This window comes from Gossypium raimondii, chromosome 13 (assembly GCF_025698545.1).
Source record: "Gossypium raimondii isolate GPD5lz chromosome 13, ASM2569854v1, whole genome shotgun sequence".
NCBI lineage: Eukaryota > Viridiplantae > Streptophyta > Magnoliopsida > Malvales > Malvaceae > Gossypium > Gossypium raimondii.
The window spans coordinates 3289944-3310443 of record NC_068577.1 but is presented as its reverse complement, the minus strand read 5'-3'; the positions used below and the strand labels follow the sequence as shown (position 1 = coordinate 3310443).

Sequence of the window (20500 nt, the reverse complement as noted above, 5' to 3'; positions counted from 1 at the left end):
TAAAATCTTTGGTGTAGCTGATAAAAATCTTAGAATTTTTTAATTGTGTTCCTGATATTAACAAAAGAGGAGCTACTAGTAATTGAGATTCATAGATAAAGATAAGAGCTTTGGCAATCATGTTAGAAGAGGAAACTAAGAAAAAGAAAAGGTAACTACCTCAATTGTTATTTATGAACTTTTCTTTGTTATTTTTTTATACCCGAGATGGAGAACATACAAAATAAAGATGTCAAAGCTATAATACTATTTAATAGCCTGGAAACATTGGTGGAGGTGGCGATTGGTATTGGAATCCTAAGTTTGGTGGGAGGACAATATCTTTTGTAGGTGGTGGTTTAGACAATACAGGAGGAGGAGATAGAGTTGGTGGAGGTAAGGATTTTACTGGTGGTGGTGGAGACTTGACGGGTGGAGGCGGTGAGTAGACGGGTGGTGGTGGTGGTGGGAGAGGACGGGTGGGGTGGTGAGCGCACTGGTGGGGGTGGGGAGAGGACGGGTGGGGTGGTGAGTGCAGTGGTGGGGGTGGGGAGAGGACGGGTGGGGGTGGAGAGGGCACAGGTGGGGGTGGGGAGCGGACGGGTGGGGGTGGGGAGGGCACAGGTGGGGGTGGAGATGGAACAGGTGGTGGTGGTGAGGGCACCGGTGGAGGTGGGGATTTTACTGGTGGTGGGGGTGAAGGAACCGGTGGTGGTGGTGGTGGTGAGGTCACCGGTGGAGGTGGGGATTTTACTGGTGGTGGGGGTGAAGGAACCGATGGTGGTGGTGGTGAGGGCACCGGTGGAGGTGGGGATTTTACTGGTGGTGGGGGTGAAGGAACCGGTGGTGGTGGTGGTGAGTGGACGGGTGGGGGTGGGGAGGGCACAGGTGGTGGTGGGGATTGGACGGGTGGTGGTAGGGAAGGGACTGGTGGAGGTGGAACCGGTGCTGGAGGTGGTTTTGGTGGGCGAATAGGAAACTTTGGAGAGAGTTCAATTTTATCAGGTACTGGTGTTGGTGCTGTTGGTGGCTTGGTAGGAACCGTTGGAGATACACGATGTGGCGTAGGTGTGTTTTGGTTAGGTGGAGACCCTCCAGTACATTTGTCCTTGCTACAATCAACCGGGTTGCTCACCACCTGCTTGCACTCTTTATCTGTCTTCTGCTTCATCCGACCAGCCACACAATTACCACTATCATCCACCACAATGTTCTTCCTTTCAGGCTTTATACAAGCCATATGCTCCTCACTGAAATAGTTGTAAGAAAACTTGAAACTAGACAAGCTCGGCAACTTGCAAATATCCTCCGGCACACTCCCCGTCAACTTGTTCCCGGAAATATCTAAAATGTCAACCTTCTCAAAGCCCGAAAAGTTTGCCGGCAAGCTACCCATGAACGAGTTCTTGCTAGCATCGAAAATAGTAACATTGCGAAGCAATCCAATTTCTTGAGGGAAACAACCACCGAGGTTATTGTTTGAGAAAATGATCTCGTCCAAGTTCGACATCTTGCCAATGCTACGTGGTATACATCCTTCGAACTTGTTATTGGCGAATGTCACAACGGAGACAGTCGATTTGCCAATTGTTTCAGGGATGTTGCAAGTGAAGCGATTATCGTTCAAAAACAATGCATCTAGATCCTTTTCGAAGAGCTCAGGTGGTAAACAACCTTCAAAATTATTGAATCGGAGATCAATATACTTGACGCTCGGCCATGACAGTACAACTTTGGGGAAATCCCCCACGAACCAATTGTTGCTAACATCAAATTCATGCATAAGTGTAAGCTCAGATAAGCTCTCAGGGACGATCCCACAAAACCTGTTGGAGTTTAAATGGATCAATGCAACATCCGTCAGCAACCCCAACTCCACCGGAAGGTAACCGGCGATGTCAGCATGGTTAAGATCAATACCAGCCACAACTTTTAATTTGGGGTCATCCATTGCTCGGACACAATAAACACCTTTGTAATCACACACGTTGGGCCCGAACCAGTTGCTCGTGATGTTCTTGGGGTCAGAGTACATAGCCTTCTTCCATGCTTGAAGAGCAATGAAAGCCCTCCTAAGCCTTTCATTCTCGAATTTCTCTGTCGTTTTCACCGTATATTCATACCCGTCGGGGAGTTTACCATTTTTGGGGAGTGACAACAGGTGACGATCAGCGATTGAAGACGCTTCGGCTGTGAAAGTGGGTGTGAATGAACGAAAGAAAATCCAAAAGAACAAATGAAAGCAGCCGAAGGCCTGAAAACTTTGACGACTTGCCATTTTGTTTGTTCACCTTGGAAGGCCCGAGGCTGGTTAGGCAATGTTGATGGAGATGGAAAGGAGCTTATATCGGGGACGAATGGGATGTTGGGTTCTTGCTTTAGTTCTCGAGAAGTTTGCTGGTTTCACATATAATTAGAGGTTCTGTAACTTTAGAGGCGAAGCGAAATGTAAGGCTTATGTATAGATACTATTTAACCAATTTTAACTTGAATTTTCTATCTTTATTTTATAATAGGTCAAACTATATGTTGGTCCTTCTACTATATCTAAAATTCATGATTTAGTTTTTATACTCCAATTCACTATGATTTGGTCATTCTATTTTTATATCAATTTTTTAGCATTGTTAATTATTCTTTTTTAATTGTGCTTTTCTAAAAAAATTAATCAAAAAATTTTAATAAAAATTACGTATTAACTAAATGCTTAACACTGATTTTTTTAAAAAATCATATAAGTATTTTGATTAAAATAGTTAATGGTGTTAACATTTTAGATTAATTAATAATGAAGTAAGAGGGCCAAATTATGCTAAATTAAAATAAAACAGACTGAATTTTTAATTCTAATATAGTAGAGGACAAAACCGAATTTGACCTTTTAATATAAAAAACGTCATAATAATATGTGATTAATTATACCATTTTGGAAGATTAATTACACCAACATTGATGGCACTAATTAAGATGAATACCTTTATTATATAAAAGCAACGAAATTTGGGTATATGATTTTTCCTTAAGCTCGCTATATTTAATTTTAATATAATAAGATCTTTAGAATTTTATAATATTATTAGTTAGACCAAATAATTAATATTGTTGACTGTTCTATTATAATATTACATGATTATATATAATTTGAATGCCTTTAGTGTTATATTTGGATTTGCTTTTGTTGACATTATAAGTCAATGCTCAAGTGAAACATGTAATTGCAACTCATGGAGATCATAATGAAGATTTCTTGAATATTAGACAATTTCATGGAAAATATGTGAAATTGGATGATTTTGATTTTTGATTTGAGGGTATATGATGAAAAGTAACAGTTTTAGGGAAAAATAAAAAGTTTTAGAGTTTGGAGAGTAAAATTTTGAGGGGGAATATTCAAAAAAAATATTGGGGGGGTGGAGGAATGGGTTTGGGGGTGGGATAGGAGAGGAGTAAAAGTTTTTAGGAAAAGTAAAAAAGTTTAGGGGTTTGAAGTAAAAATATAAAATATTATATTTAGATATTTGAATTCAATAAAATCGAACAAAAAAATCGAATTGAGTTGATTTGGGTGGCTTTTTCCATCGAATTTTGTACACCCTTAATAAGGCTTTACAAAGTAAGAATGTTATATGAACTATGTTAATAAATCTTGTGTGTTATTTCTATTTGAAAACTTTTATTAATCCATCTTATTCTAATTTATGTTGGAACATAGTTGCGATATCAAATTAGAATAAGGAGAAAACCAAAACTTTTTCAAAAGTAAATAATCAAACCTACCCAATTCCAACATATAAAAAAATCAAACTTAAAAACATGAATAAAAACTCGAAATTAAGTGTCACTCTTGAAAGAAAAAAATAAACATAAATGATCAAAAATCAAATTGATCCGATTGAAATTGATGCAACCCGAAACCAACACAACATGCTGAAGTGACATATAAATTATATATCACAAATATTTATTTTTCCAATATTAACAAAAGAGGAAGAGGGAAAAGATGAAAGTTACTAGTAATTAAGATTCATATATAAATATAAGAGCTTTCGCAATGATGTTACAATTTGAATAGTAATTGCAAACGCAAGAAAAGGTAATGACATAATTGTAATTTATGGCTCTTTTTTTTTTCCTTTTATGCCCGAGAGCGAGAATATACAATACAAAGATGTTAAGGCTGTAGTACTGTTTAGTAGCCTGGAAACATTGGTGGAGGTGGCGATTGGTATTCGAATCCTATGTTTGGTGGGAGGACAATATCTTTTGTAGGTGGCGGTGTAGACACAACAGGACGAGGAGATGGAGTTCGTGGAGGTGGAGATTGTACTGGTGGGGGTGGGGACTGTACTGCTGGTGGTGGTGGTGGGGAGTGGACGGGTGGGGGTGGTGGTGGTGAGTAGACGGGTGGTGGTGGGGAGTAGACGGGTGGTGGTGGGGAGTAGACGGGTGGTGGTGGTGAGTGCACTGGTGGTGGTGGTGAGTAGACGGGTGGGGGTGGTGAGTACACTGGTGGTGGGGGTGGTGAGTAGACGGGTGGGGGTGGTGAGTGCACTGGTGGTGGTGGTGAGAAGACGGGTGGGGGTGGTGAGTGGACGGGTGGGGGTGGTGAGTGCACTGGTGGTGGTGGTGAGAAGACGGGTGGGGGTGGTGAGTGGACGGGTGGGGGTGGTGAGTGCACTGGTGGGGGTGGGGAGTGCACTGGTGGGGGTGGGGAGTGGACCGGTGGTAGTGGTGGTGATTTAGGCTTAGAAGGTGGAGACCCTCCAGTACATTTGTCCTTGCTACAATCAACCGGGTTACTCACCACCTGTTTGCACTCTTTATCTGTCTTTTGCTTCATCCGGCCAGCCACACAATTACCAGTATCTTCCACCACAATGTTCTTCCTTTCAGGCTTTATACAAGCCATATGCTCCTCACTGAAATAGTTGTAAGAAAACTTGAAACTAGACAAGCTCGGCAACTTGCAAATATCCTCCGGCACACTCCCCGTCAACTTGTTCCCGGAAATATCCAAAACGTCAACCTTCTCGAATCCCGAAAAGTTTGCGGGCAAGCTACCCACGAACGAGTTCTTGCTAACATCGAAAATAGTAACATTTCGAAGCAATCCAATTTCTTGAGGGAAACAACCACCGAGGTTATTGTTTGAGAAAATGATCTCGTCCAAGTTCGACATCTTTCCAATGCTACGTGGAATACATCCTTTGAACTTGTTGTTGGCGAATGTCACAACGGAGACAGTCGATTTGCCGATTGTTTCAGGGATGTTGCAAGTGAAGCGATTATCGTTCAGAAACAATGCATCCAGATCCTTTTTGAAGAGCTCAGGTGGTAAACAACCTTCAAAATTATTGAACCGGAGATCAATAAACTTCACGCTCGGCCATGACAGTACAACTTTAGGGAAATCCCCCACGAACCGGTTGTTGCTAACATCAAATTCATGCATAAGTGTAAGCTCGGATAAGCTCTCGGGGATGATCCCACAAAACCTATTAGAGTTTAAATGTATCAATGCAACATCGGTCAGCAACCCCAACTCCACCGGAAGGTAACCGGCGATGTCAGCATGGTTAAGATCAATACCAGCCACAACTTTTAATTTGGGGTCATCCATTGCTCGGACACAATAAACACCTTTGTAATCACACACGTTGGGCCCAAACCAGTTGCTCGTGATGTTCTTGGGGTCAGAGTACATAGCCTTCTTCCATGCTTGAAGAGCAATGAAAGCCCTCCTAAGCCTTTCATTCTCGAATTTCTCTGTCGTTTTCACAGTATATTCATACCCATCGGGGAGTTTACCATTCTCACGGAGTGCCAATAGTTGACGACGAGTGATGTAAGATTGTTCGACGTCAGTTAATGCGAAAGTGGGTGCGTATGAGCAAAATAGAATGCAAGAGAAAAAAGTTAAGCAGCCGAAGGCCTGAAAACTTTGACGACTTGCCATTTTATTTATTCACCTTGGAAGGCCCAAGGCTGCTTAGACAATGTTGTTGATGGAGATGTAAGACAGAGTTTATATAGAGGACGAATGGGATGTTGGGTTCTTGTTTCAGTTACCGAAAAGAGTGCTGGTTCACATATAATTAGGAGTTCCGGTAATTTTACAGGTGAAACGTATTGCATATATATAGATATAAATGCAACCACCACTTGACCGAGATTGAATTGTACTTCTACCCTTTGTTTATAATAGGTAAAATTCTGATTTTGGTCCTTCTACTTTTTTTAAAATTCTATATTTAGTTTCTAAACTTCAATTTAGTATAATTTGGTCATTCTATTTTTATATTATATTATTAATTTGTTCAATTTTTTAGCATTGATAATTATACTAATTAAGATTAATACTTTTTTACTTCAATTAAACTAATATATTAAATGTAATTTATTTTCAAATGATAATTGAATCATGCTTAGTATTTGGTGAATATAATTATTTTGGTTAAAATATGTCATAAGTTTTACATTTTTCATAAATTTAGAATTTAATTCTTGCACTTTTATTTCTAGAACTTTAGTACCCCTACTTTTTAGATTTCAAAATTCGTATTTATACGGTTAGAATTATTTTGTTGAACATTATTTTATTGGATACATAGCAACCGAACAAATATTTTTTATTTTAAAATATTACACCAATAAATTTAATAAAAATATTTGTATAGTGTTAACAAATAGATCTAAATTTAAAAGTTCGAAAAGTATAATAACTAAATTTCAAATTTATTAAGAGTAAAAACCGATAGCATATTTTAACCAATTGCTTTCTACTTGTTAACATTGATAACTTTGATATTTTTAAAGTCTTAATCTTTTTTGTAATATGTTATTTTTTTGTGAATTATAATAATAGGACAAAACGCAAACTACCAATGCAACTAACGCAACTCGAACCCAAGCCACATTTAGGACAGTGAATACTCTTGACCATCTTTTATTATTAATTAATTGTATATAAAATATACATACTGACGTTACATCAAATATTCTTTTTACATGTTATAATATGTTATAACTCTCGATTTTATGATACATTTTATTGTTCTTTATTTTTATGATTTAGATTTATTATACAATATTCAAACCTTTAGTTAGATGTTATAGTTTCTAGTTAAGTTTAAAAATATAATTTCAATTGGATCTAGGTATAAATTATTTTATATCATTTCGATTTTTAAATTTGTAATAATTTTAGGTTAAAATCATTCAAATTTAATTATCTTGAGGTAAAATTAATTTAAGTTTAAATTATTTTAAAATTTAAATTAAACAAGTTGAAATTACTAATTTAAATCACTTAAATTAATTGGATAAGTTTTGGGTTCCTGTCAAGATAAGAATAATCATGTCGACAGAATTTAAAAACATAGAATTTGATATTTTCTAGTGTCATGCCATTTCAACAATTATTTATATTTTTTAATTTCCTAAAATTATATAATATTTTTAAAGTTTTATAAAATTCAAAAATATTTTAAAATTTTAGAAAATATGAAAATTATAAAATTCTTCCATGATAATTTTAAAATATTATATTTTTTGAATTAAAAATATTTAATTATTGACATAACACACACATAGATGGTCATGTACATGCCATGTTAGCAAAGTTAATGTTTGCTAATTTTTCCCTCCATTTTGGGTTGTTTTGACAAAAAAACGGTAGTTTATGGGTTAAAAGAGATGAAAAATTAAATGAGGGTTAAAATGACTTTTTTCCCAAAAATTAGAGGGTCAAATAAGTCATTATGCATGTTTTCATTGAAAACAAGGTTAAAATTTTTCCTCCTCTTTTATTATACTTAAATTTAGAATTTAGTCTCTATATATAATATAATATAATATAATATAATATTTTATTTTATTTTGATAATGTTATTAATTAGTCAAATAGTTAAAAATAATTGTCGATTAAGTCTGAACTTTATTAAAATCATTGATGTTGCAACAACTTGAAGGACGTAGGTTTATGTATAATCTTTTTAGTTAGGGATTAGGGTCATGGACAGTTTAAGTATTGCATTAAAAAGTAAAAAAATGTAACAATAGTTAACGATATAAATTATTTGAACTAACTGTGATGACCCATTTATGCCCAGGCCCGAAATAGAACAGTCCAGATTACAAAATAACTAGCCCAAAAAAATACAATGGACCAAAAGGCCCACATGAAAACCTTAAGCCCACAACCTAAAGTTTTCAGAAAAGAAAACCTAAACCCTAATGCTTTCCCTCGCGCCGCAGCCTACCCCATGTGCGCCCTCGGCGCGCACACCGCCCGAAGCATGGCAGCCTTGCACCAAAATGGAAAAAATCGCGAACTCCGCCCTCGTCAACACCTCCAGCTGGCCGAACCTGCGAGAAATGACAAACCAAAGCAGCAAAAGAGGAAACAGAGACAGAAAAGAGAAGAAAGCAATATAGGAAGTAGCTTTTTTATAGTTATATTTTTCTTTTTTATTTTTCTCTTTGGCTATATAAAAGCCAAACATGAATCGGAGAAAGGGGGACAAATATTGTAGGAAAAGCGATTGAAAAAAATCAAAAAACAGAATACATAAATAGAGGTGGTTTTTTTTTGCATTCGAGTCTCTCTTTATTTTTTTGCTTTATTTTTATTTTTATTTTTATTTATCTTTGTTATACCAAATAACCAAAAAAAACAAAAAAGAAAAAAAATCTCACCTGCGTCGTGCCAGAGAAGAAAGGCGAACGGTTTCTTCCTGTTTTTCTGAGTTCGACCCATCTATCTAGAGATTTGGCCCTAAATCCTACTTCTAAGGACGGTCGGCTTCAAAAGAGACCAAAAAAGGTCCAATCTTGCACCTCCGGTTGCCGCCTACGGCGGAGGTGCGCCGGAGCCGTAGGTCGGAGTATGGGCAAAAAGAGAGAGGGGCCGAGAGAGAATGAGGGCATTTTTTTTTCGAATAAAAGAAAAAATGAGTATTTTTTTTTTTGAAAAATTTTAGTTTTTATACTGCTACAAAATGGTACCGTTTCATTCAGGATCTTTTAGTGCCAAAACGGCGTCGTTTAAGGCCGACCCGCATGCGACCCGACCCGCTCCAGGGGGATCCGCGTGTTTTCAATGGAAGGGCTAATTGTACTTTTAGTCCTTCCACTTTTTCAATGTTTTCCAATCAAAGATTTTTATTTTTTAAATCTTACCCCGTGATTTTTCTACGAATTCAGTTTGGTCCTTGCTGAAACGATGTCGTTTTGGGGAAGGTAAAATTACCTTTTCAGTGCCCCATGTTATGCGCGTGTTCAGATTGGTCCCTCCCTTTCATTTTATTTTGATTTTACCCCGAATCTTTGTCTTAAAATTCAAATTAGTCCTTTTTTGTTATTTTGTTATTTTATTAATTAATTCAATTTACTTATTCATCACTATTATATTATGCTGTTATTTTTATATTATTATTGTTATTATATTTCTATTCTATTTATTTATCTGTTTAAATATCTTTTAACCTTGTATTATTATTATTATTATTATTATTATTATTATTATTATTATTATTATTATTATTATTTACTCACTTATGCCATTTAATTTTAGATTTAATCATATATATATGTACACATCTTTGGTATATATATACTTACTTATTTTTATACTTTATAATTTATATATATACATACTTGTATATATATATTTATTATATTTTATAATTTATATATATATGTATATACATGTATCTTTTTACATTTTATAACTTTATTCATTTTATTTATTTATTTATTTACATTTTCATCATTATTATGAAAGAATGCTTTAATTTTATTTGCTTATATACTTGTCATTTTGTATGTTATTGATTTATCCCTTTTATTTATTTATTTTATTTATTTTTGTTGCTATTGCTCGTATTATTTTTACATCATCGTGTTTATTATTGTTTTATTACGCATATTGACATCGTGTTTTATTTCTACTATTTCGTGTTAGATTAATTTTATTCAATGCATAAATTATGATTTTGAGTAAGCAAAATCTCGTGTTTAGATTTGAGAAGGTCGTACCCTAACTTACTGGGTTTCGATTTTCACAATAAATCTAAATACACGAATCTTTTCAAACTCAAGTTTTAAACGATCTTGGGAATTAAGAAGAGAGATCGTGTCCTAACTTACTGGGCATGATCCTTTTTTTTCTCAAGTTTTAAATGATCTCGGGAATTAAGAAAAGATCGTGTCCTAACTTACTAGGCATGATCCATTTTTTAAATCCGAGATAGCTAAATATTTTTTAAATAAGTAAATTTTCGGCATTTATTCGCGCATCGGAAATTTAAGACATTGTATTTTCAACTTTTCAATAAAGGATCGTATTTTAAATCTCTTCAAAGTTTTCAATTTTCGACATTAAGACATTAAGTAGCCAACTAGGTACCAATTTTGGGCGTATCGAGGGTGCTAATCCTTCCTCGTGCGTAACTGACTCCCGAACCCGTTTTTCTGAATTTCGTGGACCAAAATCGTTGTTTTAATAAAATCAAATCATTTATTAAAAACAATCACTTTTCGAGGTGAGCCAAACATTTTCTTTTTCATTTTCAAATCCAAATCGACTCCGTTTTTTTTTAAAAAATGGTGTCAACACTAACTAATAACATTATAATAATAAACTAAATTATGTTAAATTAACGTATAAATATTAAATTATAAATTTATGTATAATAGAAGGATTGAAAGCAAATTTTACAGAAAAATAAATATCGAAATGAAAGGAAAGAAAACCTCCAAATTTATTATTTGGTTAGAGGCTAATTGATATTCGAGAGAAGTATTACCATGCATTAATATATTATTTGATATTTATGTTTGATTTTAAGATTTATTATTGTACTGAAGTGTTTTTTTTGTCGTATGTATTTGATTTTGGTTTTAATGTTTACTTTGGTACTTAAGTTTGATTTTAATATTTAATTTAGAATTTGAATTTTTCTCTTCCAATTAAGGTACGTATGTATTTTATTAGAGCACACATGTTAATAATTCATTGGGCCACATGATGACTTTTGATTTAGGTACTAAATTGAACATCAAAGGAAAGCTTAAGTACTAAATTGAGAAAAAATTTAAATACTAAATTGAACATTTAAGCCAAACTTAAGCCTCAAATGGTATATTAACCCTATATAACCCTACTATTCATAGCTGGTTGTATTCTCCCTATTCATTTTCAAATTTATTTAGTTAGAAACAAATTCCAGATGCTCTAATTTTCTTCTCTGTTATTATTTTCTTTCTTTTTGGTTCGTGACTAATTCCATATTAAACCCTGCTGAAGCTAATCGAAGAAAAAAAATTCAAATTATTTTCCGGTGATTATTTATTTTTCTCCATGTTAAGAAAGAATTGAAAATTCTTGAAAATCAAGGAATCGAATTCCGCGAATTGGAAAGAAAAATTGGAGGGAGAAAAAAAAAAGATCGAAAGAAAAACGGGAAAATGAAATCGATGGAGACGATACAGGATCTGATCGAAGATGCCAAAGTACGGACGGTCTGGTGGGCGTTGGCTACCTTTGTCGTAACTTACTTCTTGACTCGTAAGTTAATTAATATGATTCCAAGAATAATTATTTGCTCCATGTTAGTTTTTTTCTTTTTAGCTATTTGAATTTGTTGTTTAAATTGTTTGTTGTGGCGAATGCTTTATTTTTACTTCGCATGGATGCTTTATTTTCCTAGAATTGTTTCTTCTTGAAGCTTTATGGACAATTCCCGTTTAATTGGAATCAAATTTAACTCTGGATTTTCAGTTTCTATTAATTGATTCATCTAGGGTTTTATATTAGTATCTTACGTTAGTGTGGTTTAATTTTTGCTATTAGGAATTGATCGTAAGTGATTTTTGAACTTTTACGAGTTTTTTTCCCTGTGTTTTCTGCTTTTGTTAATGGATGTAGATACAAGTACATCGATGTGGATGAATTTACCTATAGCAATTCTTATTGTTGCTGGATTACGAATTTTGAGTAATGAGGTTGAGTTCAAATGGAAGGTTAAATCAGTTCGTGTTCTGAGTTATTTGTCTCACTTGGAGAAGAAACAGTTGTCCGTGAATGACTCCCGTGTTTCCAGCTCATCACCTCCGCTCAAGTGGAAGCGGAAAATTGATTCTCCTATGGTGGAGGCTGCTCTCAATGAGCTTATTGATAAAATACTCAGGGATTTTGTTGTTGATTTGTGGTATTCGGAGATTACTCCAGATAGAGAGGCACCTGAGTTGATGCGAGATGTAATTTTGGATGCTATTGGTGAAATATCAGGAAGGGCGAAAGAGATAAACCTTGTTGATTTGCTAACTCGGTAGGGTTTTAGTAAGAGAAGGATTGTCAAATTGTAAATATGTTCAAAAGGTTTTAAAGCTCAAAGATTTCAAACAGTTGTCTAATTTTTCAGGGATATAGTTGATTTGATCGGAGATCACTTGGACCTTTTTAGAAGAAACCAAGCTGCAATAGGTGTTGATGTTATGGTAACATTGTCATCTGAAGAAAGGGATGAAAGACTGAAACACCATCTTATGGTTTCTGAAGAGCTTCATCCTGCACTGATTTCACCAGAGAGTGAGTACAAGGTGTGAGTGGAGTGTTCCGATGAAAACATAATTTGCCTTTGCATTTTGCGGTTTGCTTTTGTTTTATATCCTTACACTTTCATTTTTCAGGTTATTCAACGGCTTATTGGTGGAGTTTTAGCAGTAGTATTAAGACCACGAGAAGCTCAATGTCCTTTGGTTCGAACTATTGCTCGTGAGATTGTTACTTGCTTGGTTGTGCAACCTCTTTTGAATTTGGCAAACCCTGGGTAGGTTATTGAGCAATGGTTTGTTGTTTGTTTAAGTTTAAGGTAGCGAAGAATGTAGTTAATACTTCAGTTAAAACTATAGTTCTGTTTAGCAAGTTAGCCTAAACTTTTAGGTTAAGAATATTGACAGTTTCTTTCGACATGTATTCTTATTTAGTGTTTATTTGATTTTTAGAAAGAGTGGAACAATTAGAATACAGACCATCCTACGTTGAATGACATTATGGAACTACAGTGGTTTCTTGGTTAGAATCTTGCTCTTGCTCCCTGTAGGTAAAAGAAGGGAGTGTGTTTAAAATTAAAAGGTTATTCATGATTGTCCATTTTCCGTTGGTATAAGATTTGGTGCTTGCATTAAGAAATGCTTTATTCTTTTTTCTTTCCAATTATGTTTTGTTGTCAGGTGTATCAATGAAGTAATTGAATATGTTCTACTTGCCATTAATGATGGTATGATTAAGGTGGTGGAAGGTTTTGATCAGTCTTCAGTTGAAGTCCGTGGTGATGTCTCCTCCTCATGCAAAATTGCGTCCTTTAATAGTCAGGGAACTGATTTGACATTGGCTAGACTTGATGATCAGAAAGAAACATATTCAGATTCTAACAGATGCGAGGAAGAATCAGTGCAGCCTCGACCAGCTGACTGGGCTCGAAAATTAGAGGCAGCAACCCAGAGAAGAACTGAAGTTCTTGCCCCTGAAAATCTTGAAAACATGTGGACAAAAGGAAGAAACTACAAAAAGAAGGAGAAAAAATATGTAAACACAAGATTTCAAGAAGCTATTCCTAGGGGTTCTGTGACAAAGAGTGCTGTGTTGACAGGGTATCCAGGAAGTGAAATCTCTACCAACAATGTTGGAACTTCTACGGGAAGTGAAGAGAAAACTGTGATGCAGACAATGCCCGGTTTAAATCTTGATGCTCAATTATTTGATGGTAACACAGCAGGCACACAGTTGGCCCCAGAATTCAACAACTTATCGTCATTTGGAGGAGATCATCATGTTAACAATTTTAATGATGCTAGTGAGCAATCTGCTGATGGAAATAAAAGTAGGCTTAAGAGATCCAGTAGTAGCTCCGATTTGAATGTTGAACCTGATACTAAGAAGGTATTTACAGGAGATATTCGAGAGCCGATTATTTCAGAGTTCTACAGCCCTGATTTTGGCAGGCATACTGAAGAATATAGGGGTAAGATTACCTCAAATACAGTACTTCGCAATGAGGAGCCACATGTTCCGAAGCTTAGGTGCCGGGTGAGCATGCCTGTGTATATTGTTGCGAGTTTTGTGAATTTGAAATTTGAACTGCCTGCTGAATCCATATTTGATGTGGGATATAAATGAAAACAGCTTCTTATGCTTGGCAGTCATAGACATTCTATGATCTGTAATCATATTTGCTATGCCTGTCTATCTCTGCAGGTTATTGGAGCATATGTTGAAAAACTTGGATCAAAATCATTTGCAGTTTATTCAATCGCTGTGACAGATGCTGAAAATAGAACTTGGTTTGTTAAAAGAAGGTTTTTTCTCACCCAACTTCTTATACATATATGTGTGTGTTAAATGAAAAAGTCATTTGTTTAAGGGCCTTTAGTTAGTTAATTCCCTTAGATATTTTAAAGTCTTTATAGTTTTAAGCCAGAACGTAGTCATCACAAGAGAGCAATTGAAAGTTCTGGTAACTTGTTTTATTTTCTTCTCTAATTGTTCATTTGACTTTTTTTTTTTAATCCGCAGATACAGGAACTTTGAACGGTTGCATCGACATCTTAAAGAAATTCCTAATTATACATTACACTTGCCTCCCAAAAGGATATTTTCGTCAAGCACCGAGGACACTTTTGTTCACCAGCGTTGCATTCAGCTTGACAAGTATCTAGAAGTAATTTACTTCCTGACCTTTCTTTATTGTAGGATGTTTGCTTTTAAACCTGAGCTTCAATTAAGTTGCCTTTTCGCAGGATCTGTTGTCTATAGCTAATGTGGCTGAACAACATGAAGTGTGGGACTTTTTAAGTGTTTCCTCAAAGGTATGTATCTTGTTCGCATCAAATTGGGTGCTAGTGTGTTTTTTTACGGATGAATGACATCTCATTCTATTTGTGGTTGTCATTTGGTATTGAAGAATTACTCTTTTGGAAAATCTTCATCAGTGATGAGAACCCTTGCAGGTATGTTATTTCTGTTTCTGGTTATCATGTTGTTCTTGCATACAATAACTCTTTTTATTCAGATTATTTCCTGACCATTTCTGATTCTCTTGTGTATGAACAGTCAATGTGGACGATGCTGCTGATGATATTGTACGCCAATTTAGAGGAGTATCAGATGGCGTAATGTGCAAAGCTGTTGATTCGTCTTCTCCCCCTAGTGAAGCCTCTTCTTCAGTCACTGGCAGGACCTTGTCATGGAGTGCTGATGAGATTGCTAAAGACATTTCAAGGCAAAGTAACTTGGAGACAGTGCATAGCGCTTCTGATAACGAAGAAGGTGATAAAGATAGTAGCCATGGTCATGAGGATGATAGATCTGGTTCCCAAGGCCATGGTTGGCATCCAGACTTTGAGTCGAACACAAGTTTGCCTCCAAGGGTGATAGAGCATGGTGGAGAGTCTGGTAATTTAGTCTCTGAGAAACATAATTTAGGTGTTAAAACTGAATTGCTTGGTCAGCAAGGTTCTCCTGCAATAAAATTCCCCACAACCTCAAGCCATATGGAGGATCCAGTTGGAATGCCCCCGGAGGTATCATTCTTTATCTCAATTGTTTTCTTGTGAGAATACTCTTCTAAACTGAGAACTTTTGCTACTTGGTCAATAAAATTTTGGATTGCATTCATAAGAATCTCAACCAAAAGTGAGTATCATTACAAGGAAAATAAGTTTCTTTGTTGGTTGCACCTATTCTCTAGCTACCGCAACCTTTCATTTGGTGTCTATCTGGCTGTGGCCCTTTGCTTTTGTTAGTGATCTTTTGGTTGAATAGTTTCAGCTTATTTAAGCTTACACCATTTTTGAAGATCTCTTTTCTTTTTTTTTTCTTTCACTTGTAATATTTGAATGTTCACAATTGATTTTTTTGCAGTGGGCACCTCCTAACATGAGCGTTCCGTTGCTGAATCTAGTTGATAATGTGTTTCAGCTTAAGAGGAGAGGCTGGCTAAGGTGAGCTAATTTTTCCTCATTTCCATAATTGTGGATTAATTAATTGCTAAAATGCCGTATTCTACCATTTGGTAATTATAAAGATCAACCTAAAAATAATATTGTACCTGGACTTTGGTGTTTCTAATGTTTGTTTTCCTAGCATAGGATTGGTTGATGTGGTGAGCTGATTACCCATCTCAGAACTAACAATTACTACATCTTGTGTTTTCTGTTCTATCTTTTATGAGAAGTTAGTCTTGCGTCTCATAGCTACTTTGTCTGTTCTGAAACAGGCTGCATGATAAAACACTAACTTTGCATGGGTTTAGAGGCATTAGTCTGCTGCCATTGTTTAGTTATACTTCAAGCCTTTTTCCTGGTTTCCTTTTAGCCAGTGGCAACTGTCTAGTCTTTCAGACCATGTGGTCCTGTTTAACTTTAATTGCGTGCTATGATGTTATAAATTTACCTAATTTCAGAATAATTTGGCATAAACATGTGCATTTTAAACATGTGCATTTTTTCATTGATGCAGAAGACAGGTCTTCTGGATATCTAAGCAAATATTACAGCTGGTGATGGAGGATGCCATCGATGACTGGCTTTTGAGGCAGATTTATTGGCTTCGGAGGGAGGACACTATTGCACTAGGGATTCGATGGATTCAAGATGTAAGAGTTGAACAAATTTGAGACAGTTTAACTTTGAGTGTTATATGGTTCAGCATTTGATGCTGTAAAAGCACGAGTTTTGTCATTAAGAGCTGCTTCTACTTGCATATGAACTTTTAGATGGCTCTGTTTCTTAAAGCCCTATGTATACTGATTGGTTGGGCTACTTTGGTCTCTCAATGAGAACTTCACAGGCTGAGGCTTAGCTGTCAGCAGTAGCCCAATCTTGAGAACAATGATTAATTTGTTTCTCAGTAGTTAACCTAGTAAAAAGTGTCTTGAAGAGCCATGCACATGTATTCTTTTCTTTTAATAACCTCTTTTTCCCCAGATTCTGTGGCCAGGTGGTACATTCTTTACAAAAGCAGGGAATATTCAGGGAAAATTCGAGAATACTCAGCCTAACCAGACACCTTCGCAGAACTTCAGCCAATTTGGTGGGGGTAATGTCAATAAACCAGGGTCCTTTGAGGAACAACTTGAGGCAGCTCGTAGAGCAAGCAGCATTAAAAAGATGCTTTTCGGTGAGACTTTTTTCTTTGTTTTTGTCAGATCATAGTGGTGACCTGCCATGACTTTTGGATCTGTGGTTCACATGCTTGCAATTCTCATATGAGCATTGCTTCGAATGATCGAATTCCTTGGTCCAGAGTTGAATGATTATATTTCTAATGACAATTTCTGAAGTCCTTTTGGGTCTAGGTTACCGTGGTCCATAACATGTTTTTTGAGATTATTTTTATATTGTGAAATTTGTTGAGCATGTTTCATATATGTTTTCCCTGGAGCTAGAACTTGATTAATGGTGAAAACCACTAAATGATTAATATTTTTGTCAGATGGCGCTCCGACGGCCTTAGTTAGCTTAATCGGGCACAAGCAATACAGACGATGTGCAAGAGACATATATTTTTTCACTCAGGTTGAGTTGCTATTTTCTAACATGACGTTGATGTTTTTTCCTAATTTCTTCACTTTCTGGTTGTATTGACTTTGTCATTATGAATGCAGTCAACTATATGCGTGAAGCAACTTGCTTACGCGATATTAGAACTTGTAATCATATCAGTTTTCCCTGAGCTGCGGGATCTTGTGGTGGATCTTCATGGAAAGAAACATATTAAAGTTGCATAGGAAGTTGCGGTTTCTATTTCTGTGAAGGAAGTCTGCCGTTGTCTCAATTACATCCATGGAAGCTTAGAAAATGAAGAACGATGTAGTCAACCAGCACCATTGGCTTTGCCTGTGACATTCACTACTATACCAAATTACTAGTAAGCAGTGGTATATATATATATATATATATATATATATGAATGTTTTTGTTTTGTTGGGTTTTAGGAAATTTTGATTTAATCTCACATTCTAAATGTACAGGAATGTAGATTTAGTCTGTATAGAATGTTATATACATTGGCTTACTCAGTCGGCAATCAGCAGCCTGCCTGTTGGAATTTTGTCTTCATTTGTATTTTGGACATTTGAGAAACAAAGTCGGTGATATTCGTTATTCATTATTCATTCCTAACTACGACCAGTGGTTTTGGAAAATTTTCTATTATTAGTGACGAATTACTTTGTGAATAGTTGGTATAGGTATATATAGGTATATTTGATTTGTTCATTTATAGACATGTATGTTCAAGGTTGATATTTTTACTATAGATACTTCAAAATATATCTCCTTCATTTTCATTTTTTTGTTTTTAACTCTTTATTTTCACTACCAAAGCATCTTATTGAAAGATCGTTAGAAAATAAAAATAAAATAAAAGATAACTAAAATATTTTAAAAATAACAAAAGTAAAATTTATGAAATGTTAGCTATCATAACAAAATTAAGCCTAAAATATGTTCACCAACATCTTCGTTGATTGTTGGTTAATATGTTGTTTATGATGTGCAAATATGTTTGTTAATAAACAAATGGAGTTTTAAATGAATGGAGTATATAAATTAGGTTTGAATTAATAAACAAATTGAGTTTTAATTAAACGAACATGATAAATAATAAATACGTCACGATAAATAAGAAATATTAAATTTTATATGCACATATCATGATAAACAGGAAATATGCAAATTTTATATCGAAACATAATAAATGAGCTCAAAGTGTTACATTATCATAAAATATCGTTCATCAATGCTTTCAAGACCCATTCTATATGCAAGTTCTTTAAATGTTTTTGGTTGTAAGACTTTAGTTAATAGATTTGAAATTATAAGACCAATTCTAAAGTGCTTTATAGACACTTATTGTTTCTGAACTTCTTCTTTAACGATAAGATATTTTAATTTCATATGTTTTGCACATTAGAATTTATCACAAAAATTTTTAGTGGCTTGATAATGGTGTTTTGATAATGGTGTAAACAACACAATAATAGTATAGTTTGATCTTCATCGTCAATCTGAACCTCAACGTTCTTTAAATCATTTAAAAGAGTAATGGACTGACTGATGTGATCTCTAAGAAGCTCACCTTCTTTTATGCGAAACGTGAATAGACTTTGTTTCAACACAAAATGGTTAGCCAGAGACTTAGTCGCGTAAAGAGTTTTTAACATTTTCCATAAGGCGGATGATGTCTTCTCCATCAATACCTCCTGCAATATAGTATTCGTGACTCAATTGGATTGTAGACAAGGCCTTTTCATCAAGTCCTTTCTATTCTATTTGATTTAGATTCTAAGGCTTTTTCCCGGTAACAACCTTTTTCTAGCCAGTTTGAACTAGAATTGCCATCATCCAAACTTGCCACAGATTGAAATTTGTGACACCATCAAACTTCTCAATTTCAAACCTTGTTGCTACCATCTCTGAACGAAATGACCTACGAAAATTGAACTAGCTCTGATACCACTTGTTGGGGATCGACTCGATTAAGCAATGAACAAGTAAAAATAGTGGAAGAAATTGAGAAATTGAACACACAAATTTAACGTGGAAAAATCCCTCCAAAGAGGATAAAAACCATGGGCAAAGATAATTTTACTATAATGGAAAAAGAACGAAGAGTACAAAAGATGGAGATAAAAACTAAACACCGAAAACCCGAAAATAAAAAACCCTCAAAACGTAAACATAAAATTCTCTAAAAGTGTTAGTTTAATCACTAATGAGTGTTTTTTCTAAGGTTGTAAAAGAGTCTATTTATAGGCTAAATTCATAAGTCAAATAGTAATAAAATAATCTAGACTAATTAGAGTTTGATTGAAATAAATAAGCGGAGTTTAATTGAAACAAATAAGTAGAGTTAAATTGAAACAAATAAACAGAGTTTAACTGGAAGATTATTTCTCAAATTTGACTGAAATAAGAGCCATACTCAACAATGATATTATTTTTGGTACTACTAAAGAATTGTTTTGCCAAGAATTTTCTAAGACTATGCAAGGTAAATTTGATATGAGAATGATGGGGGAACTCAACTTCTTTTTGAGGCTCTAGATCAAGCAAACAAAAGATGACATCTTCATCAATCAAGCCAAGTAAATAGAGGAGATGCTTAAGCAATTCAAAATAGAGGTCTTGAAGCCTCAATTCACTATAATAAGCACTTCTTGATAAGGATGAAGGAGAAAAGTGAGTTGACACAAAACTATATAGGTCTATGGTTGGTTCATTACTATATCTTACCTCTGATTAACCTGATATTATATTTAGTGTTTGTCTATGCTCTAGATTTAAATAACCTCCTAGAAATTCACATTTACAAGTCATTAAGAGAATCTTTAGGTGCCTTAAGGTTACACCAAACTTAAGACTTTGGTATTGTGAGGACTCTTCCTTTAGTTTGCATGCTTACTTCAATGCAGATTTTAGAGGATGTAAAATAGATAAAAAAAAAGCATTTTCA

At 35.0% G+C, this 20500-nt stretch overlaps 2 protein-coding genes across 4 annotated transcripts; one reads left to right on the top strand and one right to left on the bottom strand.

Annotated features, from left to right (window-relative positions):
• Positions 1 to 250: 250 nt before the first annotated feature.
• LOC105783894 (pollen-specific leucine-rich repeat extensin-like protein 3) lies at positions 251 to 5971 on the bottom strand. The gene is made up of 2 exons (XM_052626528.1): positions 4172 to 5971; positions 251 to 2233 (listed from the first exon to the last, which is right to left on the bottom strand). The coding sequence occupies exons 1-2, from the start codon at positions 5933 to 5935 to the stop codon at positions 251 to 253; spliced, it is 3747 nt and encodes a 1248-aa protein (XP_052482488.1). The 5' UTR covers positions 5936 to 5971.
• Positions 5972 to 10959: 4988 nt separating this feature from the next.
• Positions 10960 to 18195, top strand: LOC105783062 (hypothetical protein). 3 transcript variants are annotated; one of them, XR_008192663.1, is made up of 16 exons: positions 10960 to 11548; positions 11909 to 12311; positions 12405 to 12582; positions 12673 to 12812; positions 13216 to 14071; positions 14240 to 14340; positions 14558 to 14702; positions 14782 to 14850; positions 14946 to 14991; positions 15095 to 15564; positions 15905 to 15984; positions 16502 to 16637; positions 16969 to 17161; positions 17477 to 17559; positions 17649 to 17911; positions 18015 to 18195. XR_008192663.1 is itself a non-coding variant. In XM_012608246.2 (15 exons), exons 1-15 carry the CDS (start codon positions 11449 to 11451, stop codon positions 17769 to 17771), a joined length of 3123 nt encoding a protein of 1040 aa, XP_012463700.1. In that variant the 5' UTR covers positions 10960 to 11448; the 3' UTR covers positions 17772 to 18195. The 3 variants fall into 3 exon arrangements, 2 of the variants coding, with proteins under 2 accessions (XP_012463700.1, XP_012463703.1); XM_012608246.2 differs by having other exon boundaries at positions 17649 to 18195; XM_012608249.2 differs by lacking the exon at positions 10960 to 11548 and having other exon boundaries at positions 12171 to 12311; positions 12389 to 12582; positions 17649 to 18195.
• The last annotated feature ends 2305 nt before the right edge of the window (positions 18196 to 20500 follow it).

Bases quoted from the DNA above. Each gene is read 5' to 3' on its own strand.
- LOC105783894 (XM_052626528.1), bottom strand. From the start codon at position 5,935: ATGGCAAGTCGTCAAAGTTTTCAGGCCTTCGGCTGCTTAACTTTTTTC. The intron at 2,234-4,171 runs TAAACAGTACTA...CAAAGTTTTCAG, and splicing joins CACCAATGTTTCCAGGCTAC to GCCTTCGGCTGCTTTCATTT.
- LOC105783062 (XM_012608246.2), top strand. From the start codon at position 11,449: ATGAAATCGATGGAGACGATACAGGATCTGATCGAAGATGCCAAAGTA. The intron at 14,992-15,094 runs GTATGTTATTTC...GTGTATGAACAG, and splicing joins AGTGATGAGAACCCTTGCAG to TCAATGTGGACGATGCTGCT. The intron at 16,638-16,968 runs GTAAGAGTTGAA...CTTTTTCCCCAG, and splicing joins GGATTCGATGGATTCAAGAT to ATTCTGTGGCCAGGTGGTAC.